Here is a 22,859-nt window from a genome sequence, read left to right as displayed (position 1 = left end):
ACAGTGTAACTCTAGACGTGTCTACTCTGAAGTCAGCCCCAGGCAGTTCGACGAGCCTTTCTCCCAGGTAAGAGTGCGTCCTGCACGCGTTGCAGTCCGAAATGCTGCGAGATGTTTCCACCCACAAAGGGGGGTGGCATTCCCCGGCGGCGTAAAGGGCTTTCAAGGGGTTCCGTCGGCGTCCCGGAGTCGCCGCGCACATCCGCGTGGGGATCCACGGACGGACCGCCCGTCGCAAGCGCGCTCCAGAGAATTCCAACGGAGTCTCGAGCAGCTGCTGGCCGCGGCCGCCTTGCCTTACCTCACCGGTTCAGAGTGCAGGGTTCGACGTCACAATGGAGCCGCGCGTTCCATTGGCCGGCGCCGGCGCCAGTCCCCGGGGCCGAGCTGGGGCTTGCAGGCCGGGGCCCTCCTCCGCTCTTCCCTTGACAGCCGCAGCAGGAGGCGAGAGCGGCGAAAGACTCGCGTCCCAAGCGAGCGGGGCTGCGGAGCTGCGGAGCATGGTGCAGTCCGGACGGAGCCTCCTCCGGCGTTGAGGTACGATTGCTTGCTGGCTTGCCTGTTGCCCGCTTGTTTCTCGGGGCATCGGGTGCCATTGCAATAAAACAAAAGCGAGGCAGATGACGGCCAGGGGAGAGCGGCCGCATGAAGGGATCTGGAGATGCAGATCTTAAATTCTAGGATCCCCGGGATAGGAATGTGGAGCAGCTGGCAGATTCCCTGAGAGAGGCTGTCTGCCGACCCACCGACGAGAGTCTAGTAGCTCTGACAAGCAGAACTGTTTCGAAGTTGCGCTTGCTGTCAATACGATTTTAAAACCGCTTTATCCCTATAGGGGTGGGTGGGAGGGTATTGTTTTTCCTATTTCGTGTCTTGCACTGTAAACCGCACTTGTGATCATCGGCCGAAGGGCGGTATATAAATTCAACGAATAATAAATAAAAACAACAATTTCGTTCCTTTGCTATCGCCTTGTCGTACCCGCATCTAGCAGGACTGAAGGGTCAAAGGGTGGCATGCACCCCTGTTCTCTCCGCTTTCAAGTCACGCTCTTGTGTCGGGTGGGCGTTGCGTGTGTGTGTGTGTGTGTACGTTACGCGGAGAGAGCAGCTGAGTTTCGTTCCGCTGTAACTAACGCGCTGTCCAAAAATAGGGTTTAAGATCCGGGAGGCTGTGGGTAGTTTTAGGCATGCCTGTTTCTTCCCCACCCAAAATGCCGTCAGAAAAAGAGGCGTTTGCAACCCGCCGGTGCTGCCCTGCACGGAATGCGTGTTGGTTGTTTTTTTCCTGCCGGCAGGAAAATGGGTGCTTAGGGGAAAGGCGCTGTTGGAACAGTCGAGAAGCTGAAACGCGATCAGTCCCTCGCACCGGCCGGATGTTGTGCTTGTTTTTTGATCCGGTGGCGCACCGCAAAACAAAGGGAGAGGCGAGGGCCCAGAGCCAGCCCCGCGAGGGACAAATAAGCATTTTCGCCGGGAAACGGCAACAAAAGCCCTCACGCTTTCTAGGAGAGCTCGGGAGAAGGCCTGTCCCTGATTGCAGGCTGCTGCAAACAAAATTGTAGGATTCTACCAGCGGGTTGAGATCAATGGGAAGGGGCGGTGGAAGCTCCTTAGAGAAGGAGTTGTTGTTTTAAAAGATCAGCTTGATGGGATGAGCAAGGGCAAACTGACTAGGCAGGGAGTTGGTGACGGTTTTATTCAGATTAAATTTGATTCAAACACCAAAAGCCCCACAGTCTCTGCATAACTTTGGGGAGGGGGGGCAGAAGGGAAATATTTTTAATGTGGAAATGGGGTTAGTGTAACAATGTTAAGGTGGAGTCTTTCTGCTTCTTTCCTAGAGGAGGAGAAAAGAAAACCACCCTATTGCAAAAGCCTTCTCTGCCTCTTCTACTCCAGCAAAGTAGAGGTAAGGAAGGTACCCCTGTCAAAGAGTTTAGGCAGAACCCAACTCAGAGAAGGATATCAAGTGAAGGGGCACCCTGTCATCTCCACACCAGCTTCCAATTTTGTTTATATTTTGGAGGACATGTTGACAGAAGAGTGGATGATCCACAAGGGAAATGTCAACAGGAAGTGGTGTATCATGAACCTGATAAATTGAAAACCCAAGACTGAAGAGCTCAAAGGAGTCAGCGCTGATGAGTGTCAGCATTAAAAAAACAAACAGCCCCACAGAGTGAACATCTTTGCATTATAACTGCAAAGAGCGTGGGATTGTGAGTTCATTTATTATCATTCATATAGCAACTAGACTGCAGAAGTTCTCCTTGTGAGTTAAATGCCCGAGCATCCATTCATATGATCCAAACAGGTAAGCAATGATCTGCAGGTCAGCAGGCAAAGCTGAGCTTCAGAACTGGGCTGCAAGACTGTGAGACAGAAAACCCTCCTTGGTTGTTTTGCTGCCTTAGTGTTGTTGCAGTAGCTATTCTTGCTACTCCTGCAGCCTCCTAATCTCTTAAAAACTTAATGGCCACTAAACCGCTTAATGCATAAAGATACTTAATGAGGAAGGCAATGGGCCAGTAGTATCCTTTTGGGTGCACTGGGCCTGGGTCAGCTCAGGTGCTTGTTCAGTGTTGCCTTTGGGTAGGAGAGTTTCCCCATGGATCCCAGATTCATAGGCTCCATGGCAAGGGATGGTCAGGGATGATAGACATTGGGGGTATCTGGAGGCTCACAGATTCCACCCCCGCCCCCTGTTTTGCTTGACGATCCAAAACCATAGTGCAAGCAACAGTGTAGTGTGGTGTTGTGGATGCATCTCCACACCATGGGTCTTTTAGGTTGCAAAGCAACTCTTTGCTGGCTGGAGGCAATTTCATCCGCTGTCTGTGGTTGACATAACCCAAGCAGCTTCCTATATGGAGACAAGCAACATTTCTTGTATTTTAAGCAGTACTTTTCATATATGAATCTGGCCTAAGGCTCCAACCAGCAGACAGTTTAGTAGCATGGGCTGCTAAACCTGTCTGGGCTTCAGGAGGCATGGGCCAGGATTGCTATGCACTTGTAGTTTTGTAGGAGGAGTTTTGGAATTGGAACAACTTCCCTTAAATCCTGATGCAACCAAGCAGGGGCCATTCAGAAGCTTTCTTTTGAGCACCACCCTATTCTACTTCCATGTGGGAATGGGTTTAGCAATAAGCATCCTAAGGTGATTCCTGTAAAACCAGCTGTCTTTCCATCTATCTATCCTGGAAGAAGAGACTTTTCAATGAGAGGGAGTGTCACCCATCTAACTAATGTTTATGCAGAGTAGTTGTTTCAAAAGCAGCAGCACCAGGTCATGGCAATTATAGATCCAGGTTGCAACTCTAAGCCACAAAGAGCAGTTTCCTTTGTGACTATCAAGCTTCTCTTACACTGCTTTTGTTGTAAATGTGAAAGATAAAGAGAGGCATTTGGTATGAGAATAAGTCTTCCAGACAATCTAGTTTTTATTTCCACTTTTAGGGGAAATATGCAATGCTACCTTCTCAAGCTGAAATGTGTTTTACTGCTTTTGTAACATAAAATACATGATTTAATAACTTTGCATACAAAATTTCGCTATTTGATGTATTTATGAAATGTACAGAGGAATTTTATGCATACTGTATTTCGTAATGCCTACTCTAGTTTAGCCTTGTTTATTCCCACACTTAGGATTGCAGCTTCAAAAACCTTAGGCTGGATTCCTGTTTGCATTTACTTGGTGGTGCTGTGGGTTAAACCACAGAGCCTAGGGCTTGCTGATCAGAAGGTCGGCGGTTTGAATCCCCGTGACGGGGTGAGCTGCCATTGCTCGGTCCCAGCTCCTGCCCACCTAGCAGTTTGAAAGCACGTCAAAGTGCAAGTAGATAAATAGGTACCACTCCAGCGGGAAGGTAAACGGCGTTTCCGTGCGCTGCTCTGGTTCACCAGAAGTGGCTTAGTCATGCTGGCCACATGACCCGAAAGCTGTACGCCAGCTCCCTCAGCCAGTAACACGAGATGAGCACCGCAACCCCAGAGTCGTCCACGACTGGACCTAATGGTCAGGGGTCCCTTTACCTTTAAGTCTCCTTAAACAATGGTACTTAGGTCTGAGTAGATATGCAAAGGTTTGCACTGTTATATCTGTAGCTGGAAGTCTGTGGCACAGTTAAAAGATTGGGACCAGGTCAAAAGGACAGTACACATAGGCTAGTTGCTTCTAGTTTCTCCAAACTAGATCAGATGTCACCAAAAGATTAGCAGCAATTCACCAGCAGGGAAGGCCCTTTCATAAAAGATGACAGCACCCTCTAGGTGTGGAAATGCAGCTTGTATCTGAGTGTTGTATACATCCAAAGCATACACTTCATTCTCTAATGATGTAGATTGTCCTACATAGAAATCTTTGCAATATACGTTTTGAGTGGGTAGAAGCTTAAGCATTTCACTCATTCAAAAAATGAAACTATTGCATAGGAGCTTCCCTGCCCACACCCCAGTGTTAGAGAGAGAGGGGGGAGAGGAGAAGGCATTCCCACCCTCCCTGCATGTTCACACCTCTATGCACTTTTTAGATCCCTCTTCCTTCTCTTTAAATGACTGAACATTTATTTACAGTGCAAGTACATATGTGGATCTTTCACGTCCCCTATTATTTTCCTTAGAATGTGCAAAAGCCAAACCTGTTGCTTTTTATCCATTTGTCTAGGCTTGGATGTATTTGTTTTTTTTTTGATAAGCACTGATTTCTTATGATGTGTATAGTCAAGGTGTGTATAGGAGAAGAAAGTATGGTTCTCGTGCCATTGGGAATATCACTGTTACACATGATCAAAATAGCTGCGAATCAACTAATGTCCATCATGTGTGAAGCAGCTTGGAAAGAAAGAGGACACTGTTAGGATGTGGTGTTTTCTGGCAGCTCACAGGAGTCCCTTTTCCAGACATTCCTGACTTTGCCAGAGCAGCTGATCCTTGGTTGGCTACACCTGATGGATTCAGTTTTTCTCACATTAGAGTTGTGCACCCTTCCTTGCTGCAGTTGTACTGGTTGTTTTAAGTGCTCAAGAATGTCAAAGATCTTGGTCTGGGTGTATCCGTGAACCCTTTCGATGTGTTACTACAAGACTCTTGACACAACCTTTCCGTTGTAGTTTCTGACTGGCGATAAAGGGTGGGTGGGAGGGCTATTATAATTTGGATGGTGTTAGCTTGGGCAATGCCCAGCAGAGGTGTGCTATACTAACCTTTCCCTCTTACTTTAGGTTTGCAGCGTAGCACATTTGGGCACCATGGTGGATTACTATGAAGTGCTGGGGGTGCCCCGTGGCGCCTCACCGGATGACATCAAGAAGGCGTAAGTTGCATTCTCTCCATTTCTGACTTAGGCTACTGACTGCTGGAAGGTACCTTTTTGTAACCTAGTGCCTGGTGTGGTGGTTATGAGTGTGACTGTGAGATGTGGAAGTGGTGGCACAGTGTACCCAGCCACAGTTTAGTGGAGGGCAGCCTGTTTAAGTTTGTGTCAAGAATAGTGAGCACTCAGAACACTGCGTTTCCCAGTGTTAGGGGATACAGGGTGGTTATGTGGCAGTAAGTTGTATTGCCAACTTTGCCTTGGACTCTGATTAGCCTTGGACACTGCATTTTCCCAGTGCTTTGGGTTTTTTCCTTTCTGCTTCCATCTTTTGGTTCCACTCGAGCTCCTAGTTTTCCTGTGGAGAACCTGGTAGCTACTAGTTTCAGGTCTAATGTACTTGATCTGAGAATCTTTTCTAGCTCTGGGCTGTTATGTAGGTACTTAGTTGCCAAATACTGAAAATTCACTTTTCCTGCGACTCCTCAATTGAGGGCTGATTTATATTATGTTTGTCTGATTTCCCTCCACTCCCTAATTAACGTTCACAAATTTTCTGCCTGTAGGAATACTACAGCATATAAAAAGGAGGCTTTAGATTGCCAAGCAAACAAATCAACATAAGTATTTAAATTCAGTTTCCAAACTACATTTTGTATATTTTCCAAAAACCAAAGCAAATGCTGATTGGTTGCCATAACTGTTAAAGCATGCTGATGTGCTATTAAATGGTGCCTTGGAGACTGATTCAAGGAGGTTGATCCAAAACCTTTGCTTGTGCAGCTTGTGTGAAGATTCAGATTTGATTTGATTTTTAAATGAGAAACCTACTAGAAGTAAAACTTTTAAAAAAAAAAAATCAGAAGAGCCTTTTTCGTGCAAAATTACTGTTTTTAACCCACCTTACATGAAGATAATTGAATGGGAGAGGGATGGGCTGCTTTTGTTTTTGGAATGGGCACAGGGAGGTCTGCACTCCAGAGGTGGACAACTTGGGTGTGCCCCCTTGCACAAGAACGAACAGAGGGAGAATGTGTCGACACTTAGTGCTGTGCCAGGAGATCTTTGTGGCATTGCAGTATAATGAAAGCTGTAGGATCCAAGAGCCTTTTGGCCCAAAATTTCCCCTTACGGGAATGTCTCCACTCTGCTCCTTGTGTTAGTGCAAGCTGGAGGTGCCCTAAGGTAGCAGCACACATGTAACAGGAGAGAGGTATTGTAGAAACCCTTGTTCCTCAGCCTCCCATGAAGCAAGTTATCAGGTGAGCAAATCTCCAGGCTTCTTGCCTGCTCTTCCTGTGTGAAAGAGACTCTATGGATCATGTTTTGGAAGTGCAGCAATCTACTTGCCTTTGAAAAGCCAAGGAACGGTAAATTGGCTTTCACCTTTAATTTTGTGGGTTTTGTGCTACTGTGGGAGTGAAGTGCCCCCTCGTGGAGGACAGATGGCAGAACAATGACCGATGACCACTCTTGGTTGAGCTAGAGCTTCATCTGCTATGGCCATCAGCTGCTGTCAGCTCCTGTGGGAAGAGAGGGGAATCTAGTTTCACCTGGAAACAAACAAGGATCATTTAGTCCCACATGTTGAAACTCCCTTCCCACAGAAGCAGAATGTCCACATAAGCAGAAAGGGGTGTGTGTAGGGTTGCTGCTAACTACAAGGGAGTGAATGTGTAGGCCAGTGTGTGACCGGTGTGTGTGTGTGGAGGGGAGAGAGAAGTTGTCTGTGGGCTTGGTTCTTGTCAGGGCCTATAAGAATATACACCAACCAAGCTATCATGGTTGTCTTGTTGTCAAACAGGTACAGGAAGAAAGCCTTGCAGTGGCATCCGGATAAAAACCCAGATAACAAGGAACATGCTGAGCAGAAGTTCAAGGAGATAGCAGAAGCCTACGAAGTGCTGTCGGACAGTAAGCATCGACTCTCTCCTCCCCCTTTCTTTCCCTCAGACTTTTTTGGTTCATGTAGGGTCTTGGCCCTGGTTGTGGGCTGTTTCTGGAGACTGAGGAGGTTTCCTGCTCCTTGTAAGAGAAGGGAAAAGAGGAGGAGCACAGAGTTTTATTCACAGGGTTAAGGTGCAGATGTGGGACCTGTGGCCATCAAGATACTTACCAAAATAAAATGAAGCAGAGAAGGGAGAAAAAGAGGCGTGTTTTTTGAAGCAGATGCAGAGCACTAGCAAGTGAAGGCATCTTAAAGCACTTAGCAAAAGTGCCCTTTGGAGACGCCTTTAAATGAGTGGGTGGAGGCTGCTTCGAAGGGTGCGTTGCAAGTCTCTTCATGTTCCTGTTTTCCTTGGAGGTTTTTAAGCAGAGGTTGGATGGCCATCTGTCATGGATGCTTTAACTGAGATTCCTGCATTGCAGGGGGTTGGACTAGATGACCCTCGGCGTCCCTTCCAACACCTCAATTCTACGATTCCTCTTTTAAACCTCCCACATTGTGTTTAAAGTGGAAGCGTGGAATGACTTTCCCAAAGCTCCGGGAAGAATTTTGACAGGTGTCAGCCCCACCTTCCTGTCAGACCCATGATGCCATCGTTATGTTGTGTGTTCTGTCCACCTGTCAAATTGGGCCCTGTGGCCAAACCTCCAGTGTCTGGCCTCTGGAGCCGAAAAGGTTTCCCATCCCATCTAGTAGAACTAGAAGCTGAGAGGTAAAGTCGAGAGCACCCACCTAAGCCTCGTGGGACAATTGGCCATTAGGACAGGCTACCTGAGGAAGACTGGGCTTCCTTTGAAATGAGAGCCTTTTATTAACTGTTCTCTCTCTCAGCTCCTAGCTGTGTAGTATGATCCCAATTTTGCTGGCTGACTTTTCACAGTTGTTGCAAGTTTTTGTGAAATAATGCAATGTTTCCTGAGCATGCTATGCAAATTACTACTAATTATTAACCCAGGTAGGACTAGCTTTGGGTAGACAAGGCAAGGACTTAGTGACATTCCCTGCCCCGCAGATCATGTGTGTGTGTGGCAACTGTGTCCCAACTAAGTCAATGGCAGACACTTCCTCTTGAGCCTCACCTCTTTTTTGTGGGCAGCTATCTAACCCTGGTGCTTTCTGATTTCAGAGAGCAAGCGTGAAGTCTATGACCGATATGGCAAAGATGGGCTCATGGGTCAAGGTAAGGAGCTTGGTCAGGATCTGGGTTATCCTGACAAATATCATCAAAAACCAGGATCAGTTTCAAAGCAGATTTCTGCATTGCCGAGAGGGCGAGAACAAAGACGGCAATAGATAGCTTATGTCCAGCTCAGAAACACACAGGCCTTCTGCATTAGCTACTTTAGCTGTTGTGATTGAGTGACTTTCACAGGGAGCAATTTCCTGGGATAAATTTGCAGAGTTGGGTAACTTCTTTGGGAGCAGAATATTACTGAGGCCTTGGCTGCCTTGTCAGTTTCAAACCAAAGCAGCTGTGGCGCAGTTAGGCCTTTCATGGCCCAAACAGCCTTTTTCTGGGATTCTTAAGTTTTGTTTTTCTGTTCTGTAAAATGGGTTTGTCCAGCTCTGTAGCCCTTTGGTGGCTTTTGACCCATGAATCAGTGCTTGATTAAACTATTTCCAGGGGCTGCAGACGTAACAAGGCATGGCTGGCTGGCAGGCTGCAGGTTTGCTGGGCCTTGGATGTAAATGATTTTAGTTATCCAGTACCCCTAAGCCAGAGGTTTTCAACCTTTCTGAGTCCACGGCTCCCTTGACCAGCTACATTCTTTCTGCGGCACCCCTGTGGAGCTCAGGAGCCCAGTTATGTCACCCCTTGCCTGCAGAACTGACAGCATCTCACCCCTTTTTAAACACCCTCCCTTGTGGAGTGTTCCCTCCTCTCCCTTCTCCTTGGCAGCCCTCTGGGCAGCCGCAGCTGCTGCCCCTGCCCTAAAAAGAGGTGCCTTCTCACACTGTCCCACAGGGGCCTGGGAAGCACCCCCTGGCCAGCCCCAAAGGCACCATTCGCCTTGGGTGCTTGTCGCCAGAGCTGCTGCTGCAACAAACAGCTGTGCAAGCCTTTGGGAGGCAGAGATGCAAAAGGGCACCAGAGAAGGGAGGGAAGAAAAGAGGGACAGAAACCAGCATTGCTCGCGGCACCCCTGACCATCATTCAAGGCGCTCCAGGGTGCCACAGCCTTAACCTTGGTAAACAGTAAGCCAGTGTCTTGGTGTGAGGACAATAAAGGTTCACATTTGGTCTCTGCTTCCCCCACAGGTGCGCCCTCCGGGTCAAGACCACACCCAGGACCCGAATTCACCTTCACTTTCCGCAGCGCCCATGATGTCTTCCGGGATTTCTTTGGAGGGCACGATCCGTTTGCTGACTTTTTTGGTGTGCATTGGGTTTGATCCTCATTTGTTTTGCAAGGGGATTTTGTCTGAGTAGGGAGGGAAGACCCTATTTGCTGTCTCTGAGCTTCAGAACTATGAGGACAGTCAGTGATATCCCAAAGGCAACCAGTACCTGAGAGATGGAAGGAACTAGTAACGAAGAATATCATTGCTATCTGGTTATGTCAGGCCCAGAGTTCCTCTGGCTGGGTTTTCCCTTTACCATATAGGGCACTTCTGTGGAGAGTGCAGTAGGGTTATTGTCACTCATTCCCTGCTCCACCCTGCTGCCCAATCCTACAGGAAATTCTATGACCTACATGCTACTGTTGTGGTTTGGGTTATGCCAGGTCTGTTGGTGTTTTCTTATGTGAACTTGGTGTTGCTTTATTCTACTTGCATCTCATTTCCTTCGTGAGGAAGCTCAGAGTGACTAAGCAGTGCAGTCTCCCATCCAGGATTCATGAGGCTGAGACTCGCTTAGCTTTGACAATGTAACCCTGTTGCCCTCCTTGTGTTTCTGGACTGCAGTTCCCATCATTCTTCCCTCACCATTGGACATGGTGCCTGGTGCTGATGGGAGTTGGAGTCCAACAGCATCTGGAGGACCCACAGCCTTAAAGCCACGCCAGAACATTCTCCAGAACTCCTTGTGCAGCTGAGGAGAGTAAAGGGAGAGGAGGGGGGTCTTAGACAGTGAACAGCCCCTCATTTTTGGATCATTTCCAGATTACAAGAAACCAGATCCTTTCTGGGGAACCAGATCCCTCCTAGTTAGAGATGGGCCAAATGTTGGCACTGGCTTTAGTACAGACCTCGTGCTTATCTAGAACTTCTGTGTTAGGGAAGGGAAATGCTCCCCTCTGTGTGATGCAATTGGATCAGCTCCGTGTCTGTCCACACCCACTCCTGGCACTGGGCGGTTTCTTGCAGCTCAGGGAGGCTCTGACAAGGCAATAAAACTTTTGTGTGGAAGGAAGCAGCAGATACATGAATCAGAACTGCGGGCAGATAATAGGCCAGAAAACAAAGGGTATGGATCTGCACGCTTTTGAGTAGGAGTCTCCCTGCAGAGGAATGCAGTGGCTGATGATCTCTTCTTTGGACCTCTTCCCAGATGATCCATTTGCAGACCTTCGACCTGGACCACGACACCATGGGGCAGGGCCGTTTTTCTCTCCCTTCGCAGCATCGCCAGGTAAGGAAGGAACAGCTGGAAGGATTTGGCTGCCCACCTGCTCCTCGCTGTGGCCTCCAGTTCCCTGCCCTGGCTCCAACTGCACTTGGACCCTTGCTGTAGGGTTGACTTCTCCCTTGGACTTTGTGCTTTGCACACTGTGACCTGGTGGCCACTTTTGCAAGGCCACATTCTTTCTCCTATTTGCCCCTCCTTGGAATCTCAAAGGAAAGTTTTCCTGCCTGGTATTTCTTTTCCTTTGCTGGCTCATCTCCCCTGGCCTTGGTGCCAGCTGCACCCTTCCTTGTCAGTTATTCTGGCGCACTATCTCTTTCAGACTTCTTCTCCCCGGGGCTTGGTCCTGCTATGAATGCAGGGATGGGCTTCCGCTCTGTCTCCACCTCCACCAGATTCATCAACGGCAAGCGGATCACTACCAAGAGGTAAGCTTAGGAGGACGTTTTAATCCATTTGCCTACTGTCTTCTGGCCCTCTTGGGGAATGACCAAGCCCATTCTTTCTGTTCTCTCTGGCCCTCCTCTCCTGCTCATTTCTGCTATCTTGTATCCGTATGAGGCACAGAGTAAGCTATGGGGAGGATATCTGGTCCATCTAGGTGAAGGGAGGGGAAAGCCACACAATCTGTACCAGATTGGGGATGCATTCCTTATTTACGTGTGTGTGTGTGTGTGAGTGACAGAGAGAGCGCACACTAGATCTATCTTGTCATCTTATCAGCAGCAAGTTGGGGAAATCCCTTGGCCCCTGGTATTTTAGACCTTTTAGCAGCTTGCTCACATGTTGCTGTCCCAGAGAGTTAGAGGTTTACTTGCCTTTTAACTTTGTAACTTACAAACTGCACTCCCTCTGGTGATCATGTGTTCACGGTGGATTGTACAGGTTAACACCTCTCTCTGTCTCTGTCTCTCTCTCTCCCCCCCCCCCCCGGTCCTACAGCCTAAGTGAAAAGGTTAAAGTGTACAGGAGAAGTCAAATTTGTGAATTGATGCTGTAGTGCGAGTGGGCCTCTCCGAGGTGAATTAGAGGTTGCTAAGTATAATAAAAGTGGCATCTTGAGAATGCGAGCCTGCTTGCCGTGCCTGGCGCTCCCTTTAAGATAAACTCTCCCCTCTTACCCTTCTTAAAGGGCTATCTAGCCAAACCAAGATTTACGCTAAGTGGTGTCCTTGCCCAGCTGGGAGGGAGAGTTAAAGATCAAACAGTGACCATTAGAGAAAAACAGCGAGGCTGGGAAAATTGGGGAGTATACAGACACCCGGAGATGCTGTTAATTAACATTCATGCAGCTGTGTTAACTACCTGACAATTGTGAATTATGCCTGAGGTCCTTAGGGATTGGAGAATGTTGACTTTCGTCGGGTGGTCGAGGGCTGCTTCGGGTCCGAAGCGCCCTGTCCATCCCGGGGGTTAGGAGCCGCGTTACCGCAGCGCGCGGCTCCGGTTGGGGTGCGGGAAGAGCGTCCCGCACCCTGGGCTCCCCGGCTGCGCCCGCGGAGGCTCCGAACCCTTCCCTTGCTCCTCCTGTAAAGGGGGAGTGGGGGTGAAGGGACAACGGAGCCGGGCTTACGGGGATATGCCCCAACCGGGATGTAAATGCGGCGGCAAAGCCCGCGGTGAGCGTCTAAGTTCTACCTGTGAAGAATGGAGCTAAAGGAACCCGGTGGTCGTGAGTAAATAATCTTGGCAGAAATCGTGTTTTTGGAACGATCCGGGGGGAAGGAGAAAGGCAGCCTGCCTCCCTCCCTTCGAGCCTAAGAAATTAACCAATTTGAGGGATTGCTGCCACAGAACTGGTTACAAAGTATTTAAAATCGATACATGAGACTGGCAAACTTTTTTTTGGGGAAGCTAACTAGCGGAAAATATCTCCATATAAAGTTGCAGTGTTTGCGCTCCAGCTTAGGAAAATGGCGACGAACAAAGAGACAGGGGAAGAAATATGATACCCACTTCCTCCTCCTCTGCCAGTATGTTGGGCTTCGTCCTTGAACTGGTATTGAACTCTGGACTAACAGATGAACAAAGGCTCACTGCCCTGAATGTGGAATTACTTTGTAGAAAAGTCAAAGTCTTGTGTGGGGGTCTGAAATGGAACCAACTGCCCACAGAGGAGGCTTACAAAACTTTTGACACTTTGGAAGAAAGTCTTGCCAAAGAGCTGAGAGGGTGGATGGAAAGATGGAAAGAAATGAGTGAGCTACTTCAGAGAAGAAATTCGCTTTTTGGGGGTGGCAGCCCCAAGGCGATGTCAAGATTTGTTATATCCAGTCCCCGAGGTGTGAGCTCGGGGGCCAGGGACAGAGAATTAAGGCATTTACAAGAAGAAAAGGAATGTTACAAAGAACCGGAGAAGCTGAGAGAGGAAGAGATGGATACCTCGGAGCTCGTGGCAAGGAGAGTTTTGGACTGTGCCCGGATCTGTGGACGTTTGGAGAGGGAAGCTGTAAGGAAGTTCAGTGCTGATGCCATCAGGAGAAGAATAATGGACAGAGGGGGTGTGGGGTGAAGCTTTAAGTAAAATCTAAAGCAATCTGTTATGGTATTTTGAAATCGGAGGGTGAACACTGTCAACAATAGTTTGTTTTATTATTTGTTTGAACATGAAAGGAGATATTTCAAGTTTTTATGTTATAAGCAGCAGTTTAAAGGATAGAAGAGATAGATTTGATGAGGATGATTTGTGAGGGTTTATGAGGATGTAGTATAAATAAAGTCAATTTAAGTGGTTTAAGTTTATAGATTAAGATGATTAAGATTAAGATGAAGATTAAGATGAATGTTTTACTTTATATATATAATTAAGTTTAATTTTTCAAATGAAGAGGTTAAAAAGTAGATTATGGAAATAAACTCGAAGGTGAAAAGGCAGGGGAAGTCAACTGTCAAGATTGGAAAAAGAAAATTTTTTTTTTTTGAGATGTCTAATTAAGAAGAAAAATCATGGCAATTCTTGTATTAGATGTGTAACTGTATTTGTTTTGTATGTGTATAAATGTAGGTGTGGTTAAGGTTGTATGTTGTTATAAGTAAAAATGTCAATAAATTCCTATAAAAAAAAAATGGAGAATGTGTAGTCAAGCTTAAATCGGGTTGGATAATTATCGGAACCCCACGCGGGATCATTATGTATATTAACCCCGCGTTTAGAGATGCTAATTGTCAGAGACCGGTGGCTGGTTTTGACCAGGAGGCTGTAACTCTCAGCTGGGGGCAAGCGGCTAGCTGCCCCGGGAAAACTCACTCTGTGTTCGTGCTGGATAGCCGAGAACAACTGTCTTTTATTTTAACCAAGCCTTTTGTGAGTATGTGTAGTTAGTTATATTTTACAACGTTCTTATTTTTTGATTGTACTCTTTTCTAAGAAACGTGTAACCTTGTTTTAATCTCTTTCTTTTTAAATAAACTTTTGAATTATAGTTCTGTTGCCTTGTTTTGCCTTTGGTTAATAGCGAAGCTGAATCCAGCGTCTGACCGCTTGGACCCTACCAGGTTTCCTGAAATATCCTTAGGGCTACACGGTAAAGTGGGCCAAGGCGTGAAGCCTGTATAATTAAGGTGGAGGTGTGACTCCCTGACACCTCTACTCGGGCTTCACAGCAAGGGAGTGGTGGCAGCGTACCGGTGTGTATTTGGTCATGCTTTGGGTTCCTACAGCCCTCCCCCAGCCTAGTAACGGCCTTACGGGGCTCGGAGGCAGATAATTGAAGGGAGGAGGAGGGGCTGTGAGAAATCCGCTACAGATGCTGACCTCTCTACACCCCAAACCTTTCCCTCAAATTTAGAATGAGGCTGGCCTCATAAAAAAATACAAAAGACATAATACATTAAAAAAATGAGATTTTAAGTTGATGCTTTTGTGCAAAAATCCTCATCTGTAGAACAAAATATATTTATTGGTCTCTCTTCTTCAAAAACAAATTTTAAGAGCAGCTTCAAATAAATTTTTGGTTTTTGTCTTTGAAAAATATAACGAAAGCGAGCAGGTGCATAATTACAGGGGTGGTAGTAAGAGAACTGTGGTTGCTATTACGGGATTAATCATGCACCCAAAATGTAAGCAAAGGCTTAACAATAGACATGTTTGTAGCCATGCAACTTAGTGTTTTCTCCTGTTCAACATTGCTGGGGGAAGGTTTTGCATAGTTTTATGTGTTCTTCACAAAGTCATTTCACTTTTCTATCCCCTCCCCTTCCCCCTTGTTCTCCAGGATCATCGAAAATGGGCAGGAGAGGGTGGAAGTGGAAGAAAATGGGGAGCTGAAATCCATCCAAATTAATGGTGAGGGACTAAAAGGGGAGAGGTATCCCGAGTTTCTTTTCTCTGTAGTCAGCCGTGCACAGCTCTCTCCAGCTGAGAGCAGAAACGTGAGCTTCTCTGGACGCCTGCTGCCTTCTGTGTGATCTCAACCTGTCTCCCGGGAGACGGAGAAAGTAATAGACCCTCATCCCCATGGAGCGCCTCTGACATTTAATCTACAACTTGTGAAAAGCTTTGTGAAAAAAGGGCCCTCCCACCAAGCGGTAGGATGCCTGCGTGCCAACTTCTGAGACATTTGGGGGCTGGAAGGGATCTCCCCAGCGCTCCTGGCCTCTTTCGGAAACATAGGCTGGAGGAAGGAAGGGGGGCTTTTCAGACTTGTGGTGGAACGGCTTAGAGAGGTAAAATAAGAGATGAATGTGATAATAGCATATGCCAGGCTGTTGGCTGAGGAGTGGGAGAGAGCTGCGGGAGAGCTAGGAAAGTTTTCACCTGGGCCTTAAGACATCCATTACCCACAAAGTGTGGTGCATATATTGGAGAAGAGAAGCTGCCTGGGTAGTCACCTTCAACTTTTTCAGACCCAGATCTTGCCTTTAATTAAAAAAAAAATGCACCCAGGGACCAACTTCTTCATTATTATTATTTTTCTAAGCATATATTTCTGTGGTGGTAGCGTAGCTGTTGCAACCGTCTTTAGGCCAGGCGGCAAACCCTTACCCACCAGCCGAAGATCCTGGGGCAGGAGTCCTCAACCATCTCGAGTGGTTTTGGAAATCTCAAAAACCGTTGTGGGCACCACAACAACTGGCAACACTCAGGCAAAATAGCTTACATGCCCCCCACAAGTCAATTAAAAATATTGTTTGGAATTGGCAGGCCTCTTGGTGGGCCCCAAGGAGGTGTCTGAGGATGCTGTGGTGTCAACCGGCACCATGTTGGGGACCCCACATCTAGGGTGCTTGGCCTTTCTGGGCAAGGCCATAGCAATCACGGGGGGGGGGGAGTATACTTCGTTTGCCTTCTTTGGATAATTGCCGGCTCAACCCCTTCCCTTTCAGGTGTTCCAGATGACATGGCCCTCGGCCTGGAGCTGAGCCGGCGGGACCAGCAAGCTGTGCAAAGCCGCAAGCCAGCCCCTTCTTCGCCGGCGCCGCAGCACCTGCCCCCGAAGCGCCCGTCCCCCAGTTCGTCCCCTGTGATCTTGTACACCGACAGTGACGAGGACGACGAGGACCTGCAGCTGGCGATGGCCTACAGCCTGTCTGAAATGGAGGCCAAGGGCCAGCACAGAGCAGGTGCGAGAAGCCCCTCGAAAAAGCAGCCCCCTGGAAAAGCGCAGTTGCCACAGGGGAGCCACGCCACGGACAGCCAGGCGGACAGGCTGTCCAAGCCCCCTTCTAAATCCCCCTCGGGGGCCCTGGGAGGGAGCGGACGGGGAAAGGGCAGAGGCAAAGACTCCTCCCCTAAGAAGAAGAAAGATGCGCAGTGCAGCCTCCTCTGAGCCGGCCTGAGACTGGGCTTTCATTGGTTGGTGCGCTTGGGACCCTGGCCAATGGAGGAGCGGGGGGTTGTTCCGTCAGGACCGGCTGCCGTGATGCGTCACTGGCAGAATCGCCCGAAGGCCCACCCAGTCAGAAGAGGAGGTGCTACTGCTGCTGCTGCCGCTGCTGCTGAGTAAAGGGCAGGAGCAAATTCTGTTAGCTCTGTGTGTATGTGTGTGTAATTTGGCATGGAGAGGCGTTGGCCCAGGCAGCTCATGCACAGCAAAGCCCTGGTGCCTTCAGCAAGTTCAGGCTGCGCTGTCTGCCTTGCAGCTCTAGTGCATGGCTTGGCTGTATGTCCCTGTTGTTCTCCTGTACTGCATAGATCCACGAGGGTGGGGGTGGGAGGGAAGGGGCTGTGCTCTTGGCTGTCACTGCTTGCCCTGGGCACTAAAGGAAGCGAATGCATTGCTTCCGCCCCAGGGTTTTGTATCAGCAATTTGGGAGAGCTGATATATATATATATTTATTATTATTATTATTATTATTATTATTATTATTATTATTTATTGTTACGTCCCAATGTTGAGGGCCATCCTCTAAATTTGCCCTGGATCCGAGTGCCTTTCCTGCACTAACTTCCTCTCCCGTCTCCATTAATGGTACCAGATCCTGTGCCTTTATCCCCCGACCACTGCTACTGGGGGGAGGGGCTGGGCAACAAAACAACTCCCGTATGCGAAGGGCTAGTGAGAACTAAACCTGCGCTGAAGGTGGTGGCCCTCCTACAGTGGCTAGCAGCAGAGCGGTCTGTTGATGTCAGAGAAGGCACAGCTCTGAGAGAGGACTCTGCTCTCTTCCGCTTACTTGGCAGCGCTGCCCGTTTTCAGCCTTTTGGGGGGGCAGGCTAGGCATGGAGACTCACGTAGGAACTGCCTTAGGCCCTATCACTTGAGCACCCAACTTCCTGTGCAGAGGAAGAGAGGGGAGGTACCACCGGGGGGGGGGTGCGCAGGGAGGTCTGAACCAGGCTACATTAGTTGTGTCTGTCATGACAATATAGTTGAACGGCACTTCCTGGGGACTGAGGAATGTGTGAGACGTAACGCATGTAGGTACATAGGCATTTCTTATACCTCTGTGGAGAACCTGTGGCTCCTCCAGATGGTGCTGGAACACAACTCCCAGTATACCAGACTTTTGGCTGAGGCTGATGGGAGCAAGATCTGGATGGCCGCAGAGGTTCCCCTTACCCTGCCCTGTAGTTTGCAAGGGCATGCCATCTTCCCCTGCAGCTTTTGCCTGCCCCTAAACCCTGCTCGCTGGCGTCTTGCACCACTCCCTGCAGCTGTAACCTCCTCCTTTCCCCCACCCCTGCTTCCCAGGGCCTGATAGGCTTTGCACCCTCGTCTTTCTCTCACAGATCCCTTTTGTGTCTAATGTAACCCCCGGTGGCAGGCCCTGGATAAGGCTTCGGTGGATGCTCGATGTAGGAATGTAACTTGTTGGTGCCCTTTCTCTCTCTCTCTGCTGTTGTTGTTGCTGCTGCCGCCGCCGCCACTGCTTGTCTCCTCACCTGCCCATCCCTCCCTCCTGTGCTTCCCATGCCACAGACCCTGATGGACAGGCATACTCTGTCTGATGCCCCTCCATGCTGCCTCTCTGCAGGTAACCCTCAAGTGTTCATTTTGTCCAGTTGGTTGAAATGGCAAAAGATCTGCAGGGTGGTTCTGTTGGTGGTGGTGGGTGGTTTGTTTTTTGTTTTTTTAAATAATAATAATAGCAGAGCTGTGTGTATTTCTTACATAGCCTGCCATTTTGCCATACAAGGCTGCCTATCTTTTAAAGTGAGTTTCTGGCTGTTGAGATGCAGTCACTTCCATGTGCTTTCCCTTCCTCCATTCTTTTCTGTCACCTGTTCCTGGATTCCAAAATATCCACAGGTTTGTTTTTTTTGTAGGGGGTGTTAATTGGCTTGTAGAGCCAGCGGGGCAAATGCATTTTTGAAAATGCTTAAATATTTGTTGATAGGAAAGTGCAGTTTAAGTATATCAACAGACCTTGGATTTGTTGGTTGCAGTGTTTTATTCTGGGTTTGGAGCAGAGTGTATGAACCTCAGGCCCATTAGGCCACTTCCCCCCCCAAACCATGCTCCTATCAACCTGCTGACATCAGCTGATGAGCAGGGGATGCTGTTTTGTGTTGGCTGCACATGTCAGTTCCCCAACAATGTGTTGTTGTGCATCCAAAGCAGCAGGATGCAACCCCCTCTCCCAATCAGCTGATGAGAGAGAGGATAAATCTTGTTCAGAATTCTCCAGTACCGCTGGGTGCTGCTTTGCCAGTGTATTTCCTGAGGCGAACATGTTGGCAAAGCAGACCGCCCCCATGGGTCAACTTTGACAGGTAAGTGGAATCATCAGATGATTGACTGGTGGTCAGAGTTGGCCTGTGGGGTGTTAGGAGATAAAGACCTGGCCGATGGGGCCCAAAGGGTTGTCCACTCCTAGTTTGGCAGTACGGAATATGCACAGCCCTAGTGATTTTGTTTGTGGGAATTGATCTGCCCCAAATCTCTTCCTTTGCCTTTGTGTGCACATTCCACGCTACAAGATTCCTCATTAGTCCTTGCCCTGATATATCCCTGCACTGGGTAATGTTTGAAGGAGGGCGATGGATCCCCTCACAGCTGTATCAGCTAGGGGCATCCGAGAGTTTCTTGGGCGGATTCACATAATTCAGTTGGCAAGGTGAGGACATGGCTTCAGCATGTGGCTGTGCCAAAGTGGGGCCTAGAAACTGCTTCAATTCATAAGCCTCAATTGCAGTGCTCTCCCCAGTTCACCACATCATTATAGAAGCACTGCATAGCTCAGTTGGTAGAGCATGAGACTCTTAATCTCAGGGTCGTGGGTTTTTCCTGCACTGCAGGGGGTTGGAGTAGATGACCCTTGTGGTCCCTTTCTATTATTCTGTGTGAAGGTCTCTAAGAGCTCCACTGGTTAATATAGAATTGGGTGTTGAACATTGCCCATATGTATGGCCACAAAGAGAACACATTTAATCTGCTCTGAGCTCCTTTTGTAGGAAGGATTAACAAAAAAAAAGGTGAGTTTGCCTCTCCTCTGTGTACAACCTGGGCTCCACTTCTCCATAAGCACAGTTTGAACCCCGTGCTCTTCAGCTTTGGAGCCCAAGGTGATGTTGGACTACAACTCCCATCATGCCTGATCATTGGCTAAGCTGGCTGGGGATGATGGGAGTTGTAGTTCAACAACATCCAGGGGCCCAAGGTTGAACAACACTGTGTCTAACCCACATTCTCCCTGTGCCTACTTAGATCCTCTCATAGACGAAAGCAGCAGCCTCTCACTCAGGAGTGGCTCATCTGTGGCCCTCCAGATGTTGCTGAATCACAACGCCACATCACCCCTGACCACCCGGGGTGAGGCTGATGAGAATTGGAGTCCAGCAAGTTTTAGAGGGTCACAACTTAGTCACCCACCCTCAACCTCTTGGTCCAGAAAAGTTTCTTGGATCTGAGTGTTGCATATGACTGCAGTATCCACAGGAATGGTCATACTCTAAAGCTGTAGGTCATTTTTTTTTAAAAAAAAATCTTCCAACCACACATTTTGAGCAACTAAAACCAGGTCTTAAAAAAGAATTCTACTCCTTCCAAATACTTCATAGGAGGTACATGTGCACCTACCGCACCCCCAAGTTCCCCCGATTTTGTACATTGGAAAAAAAGTTTTCCCTCGTTTCCCCCCTCCCTAGGTCTTCATACCTCTGGTTCCCCTTTCCCTTCCATATGAGCAATTTGCATCCAAGCCTTTGCAGGATGAATATTTTCATGTAATGTTTAATCCTTTAACTGGCAGGAGACAGTGGATGGGTGGGAAGGTGATGGTTCCGCAGAGCAACCTGCTCCAGTTCCTTATTTTGCATGCTCGGATGCACCCTTTCCCTCCCCTGATTTGTTAAAGGGCAGTGGCTCTTTCTTGACCTTATAGCTAATCCTGAGTCCACAGCAGCTGTGCCTTGATGCTGGAGCCCCTCACCAGCCCCTCCACCCCACTCCCTCTCAGTACTGCAAATCATACTCCTGCTTGGCGAAGCCCGACCTCCTGGGGGGGGGGGTGGGATGATGTAGTGCACAGCCCAAGGCTCTGCTTGCTGTCACAACACTTTTCACTGCTGTCTGATTCACTCGGTGTCTCTGTTTTTCTCCCTCCTCCTCTCCCCTCCCTCCTGTCCTGTCTCCTTGCTTGTTTCCCCAGGTGTGTTCTGAGTCTGGAAGAGCCATGGGAGAATTGCCTCCTCTAGCACAAGGCTACTCAAGCCTGGACTTCGCTTTCTGTTCCCTCCCTGAGCCCTGCCTGGGGGAACGATTGATGGGCAGGCTCCGAGGGTGTGACTTCCTCCCCGCTAGTGCTCTCTGCTGCGTGTCCTATAGCACTCAGTAGCTCAAAAGGGTCGGGGTCGGCGCAGCCCATCTTTTTTTAAAAAACAACAACAACAATGTACTTGTAGCTATGCCGCTGCTCCTAGTTAACAGCACCTATTGGTGGGGTTGGGCGGGGGTATCCCCAAGCCCCGCACTGCCTGTGTCCCTTTTCACCGGTGCCCTGTTCCCTTGCAAGAGAGGACCGTGGCTAAAGGAGTGCGATGGACTTTTTTTCTGCTGGACCATTTTATGAGTAAGTTATGAGGGAGACGGTGGTGCTGTGTGAACTGTGGTGGGTACAGGAAGTGATAAGCCTTTCCGATGCAGGTTGCCCTTCTGGTCCTCTTTAGCTCTTGCAGGGACTCTTTGGACCGCAGCACAACAACACTCTTCCTGTTTATAGTGTTGACTGAGTGGGTATGGGTAGGTGCGGAGGTGTTGGGACAGAAATTGTGGGAGAAGGGTTTCCGGTTTTAGCCGCAGGGAAGCTCCCTCTTTCTGTGCATAGAAGACTTTGTGCTCGACAGCAGCTGTGGGCAACTTTTGGCCCTCCAGATATTGCTGGACCACAGCCCCGGCCACCGGCCCTGATGGGAACTGCTGTAGTTCAGCAGCACCTAGAGAGCCAAAGATTCCCCCTCACCTCCACAGCAGCATTTCTCAGCCTGGTAGTCCATCAACATATGGGGAGCAATAGGGGTTGGACTCCCAGCAGCCACCTGCAGACCCAAGGGTGGGGGAGGCTGCTCTAGGGCCAAAGGGCTATAAACCAAATTTTCCCTCAGAGCGGCAGGGATGTCACTTTTCCAGACCAGGCCTTGCAGAGAGAGTGGGTGTGTAGTATAGGCCTCTCATGCCAGGAATGAGAGGGGTGGGGCTCTCCCTTTCTCTCTCCCCGATCCCTTGGAGGAAATCCTCTCCCAGAAGGTAACAGGGCTGGGGTTAACAGAAGCCCTGCTCACTGTATCTCTTGACTCGGGACTGAGATTGATCTGTTTTGTAATTCAAAGCACTGGCCTGGTATATAGAGTGGAAAACATTGTCAATAAATTTATTTGCAATGAATGCTGTGTCAGAACTTCATCACTGCTATCAAGTACTTCAACTCAGTTACAAATACTGACATGTGCCAGCTAGGAAAGGAAATAAATGGGTCCCCTTGGGGGTGGGGCTGCTGTCTGCGTTGACTCAAGCCAATTCCCAGATGCTGGGGATTGAACCTAGACCCTTGTGCATGCAGTGCAAATGCTCCACCATGGACTTAAGGCCTCCCATGTTCAGGCTGAGGCAAGCAGTCACCTTTGTATTCCTACCCTTTCAAGGAAGCGGCTCAGGGCAGTGAACGCGCTGTGTGCCTGGCATGCGCTGGGACACTTGGCCGCAGCTTTTGCTGCCCACAACGTGAATAGCGCTGCCCTACCCCCCCACCCCTTCTGGATGATACACAACATGAGTAGGCTGGGCTGCAGCTGCACAAACGCGACACAAAAACTTTATTCACATCAAATACAAAATTAGATTCTCTATAAATGTCTCTTGGTGTACGTAACATCACAGAGAGAAAGTGGAGGGGGAAACACAGCGGGGAAGAGCAGGCATAGGTCCATCTCTCCCAGAGGGGCACCCCGCCCCCTTTTTTGGAAAAGGAGGGAAATGCTGCTAGGCTGTGGGTAACGGAGTAGACATAGGGGCAGGCATGGCCAAACTTGGCCCTCCAGCTGTTTTAGGACTACAATTCCCATCGTCCCTGACCACTGGTCCTGTTAGCTAGGGATGATGGGAGTTGTAGTCCCAAAACAGCTGGTGGGCCAAGTTTGGCCATGCC

At 48.8% G+C, this 22,859-nt stretch overlaps 1 protein-coding gene across 3 annotated transcripts; it reads left to right on the top strand.

Annotated features, from left to right (window-relative positions):
* The first annotated feature begins 340 nt into the window (after positions 1-340).
* On the top strand, positions 341-22,099 carry LOC117052859 (dnaJ homolog subfamily B member 2-like). Of its 3 annotated transcripts, XM_033160181.1 has the most exons (12): positions 342-537; positions 1,844-1,911; positions 5,228-5,319; positions 7,124-7,233; positions 8,394-8,447; positions 9,528-9,644; positions 10,761-10,841; positions 11,158-11,263; positions 15,050-15,120; positions 16,161-16,397; positions 18,197-18,251; positions 20,868-22,099. In XM_033160181.1, exons 3-11 carry the CDS (start codon positions 5,255-5,257, stop codon positions 18,223-18,225), a joined length of 870 nt encoding a protein of 289 aa, XP_033016072.1. In that variant the 5' UTR covers positions 342-537; positions 1,844-1,911; positions 5,228-5,254; the 3' UTR covers positions 18,226-18,251; positions 20,868-22,099. The 3 variants fall into 3 exon arrangements, with proteins under 3 accessions (XP_033016079.1, XP_033016072.1, XP_033016088.1); XM_033160197.1 differs by lacking the exon at positions 18,197-18,251; XM_033160188.1 differs by lacking the exons at positions 1,844-1,911; positions 20,868-22,099 and having other exon boundaries at positions 341-537; positions 18,197-18,225.
* The last annotated feature ends 760 nt before the right edge of the window (positions 22,100-22,859 follow it).

The sequence above is a fragment of the Lacerta agilis genome, chromosome 1 (genome assembly GCF_009819535.1).
Source record: "Lacerta agilis isolate rLacAgi1 chromosome 1, rLacAgi1.pri, whole genome shotgun sequence".
Classification (NCBI taxonomy): Eukaryota; Metazoa; Chordata; class Lepidosauria; order Squamata; family Lacertidae; genus Lacerta; species Lacerta agilis.
This window is presented reverse-complemented; position numbering and strand designations above follow the sequence as displayed.

What these genes read in the sequence shown, in the direction of transcription:
- LOC117052859 (XM_033160181.1), top strand. Translation starts at nt 5,255, where the DNA reads ATGGTGGATTACTATGAAGTGCTGGGGGTGCCCCGTGGCGCCTCACCG. An exon ending in AGATGGGCTCATGGGTCAAG is followed by an intron (nt 8,448 to 9,527) that starts GTAAGGAGCTTG and finishes CTTCCCCCACAG; the next exon opens with GTGCGCCCTCCGGGTCAAGA. An exon ending in CAAGGGCCAGCACAGAGCAG is followed by an intron (nt 16,398 to 18,196) that starts GTGCGAGAAGCC and finishes CCCATGCCACAG; the next exon opens with ACCCTGATGGACAGGCATAC.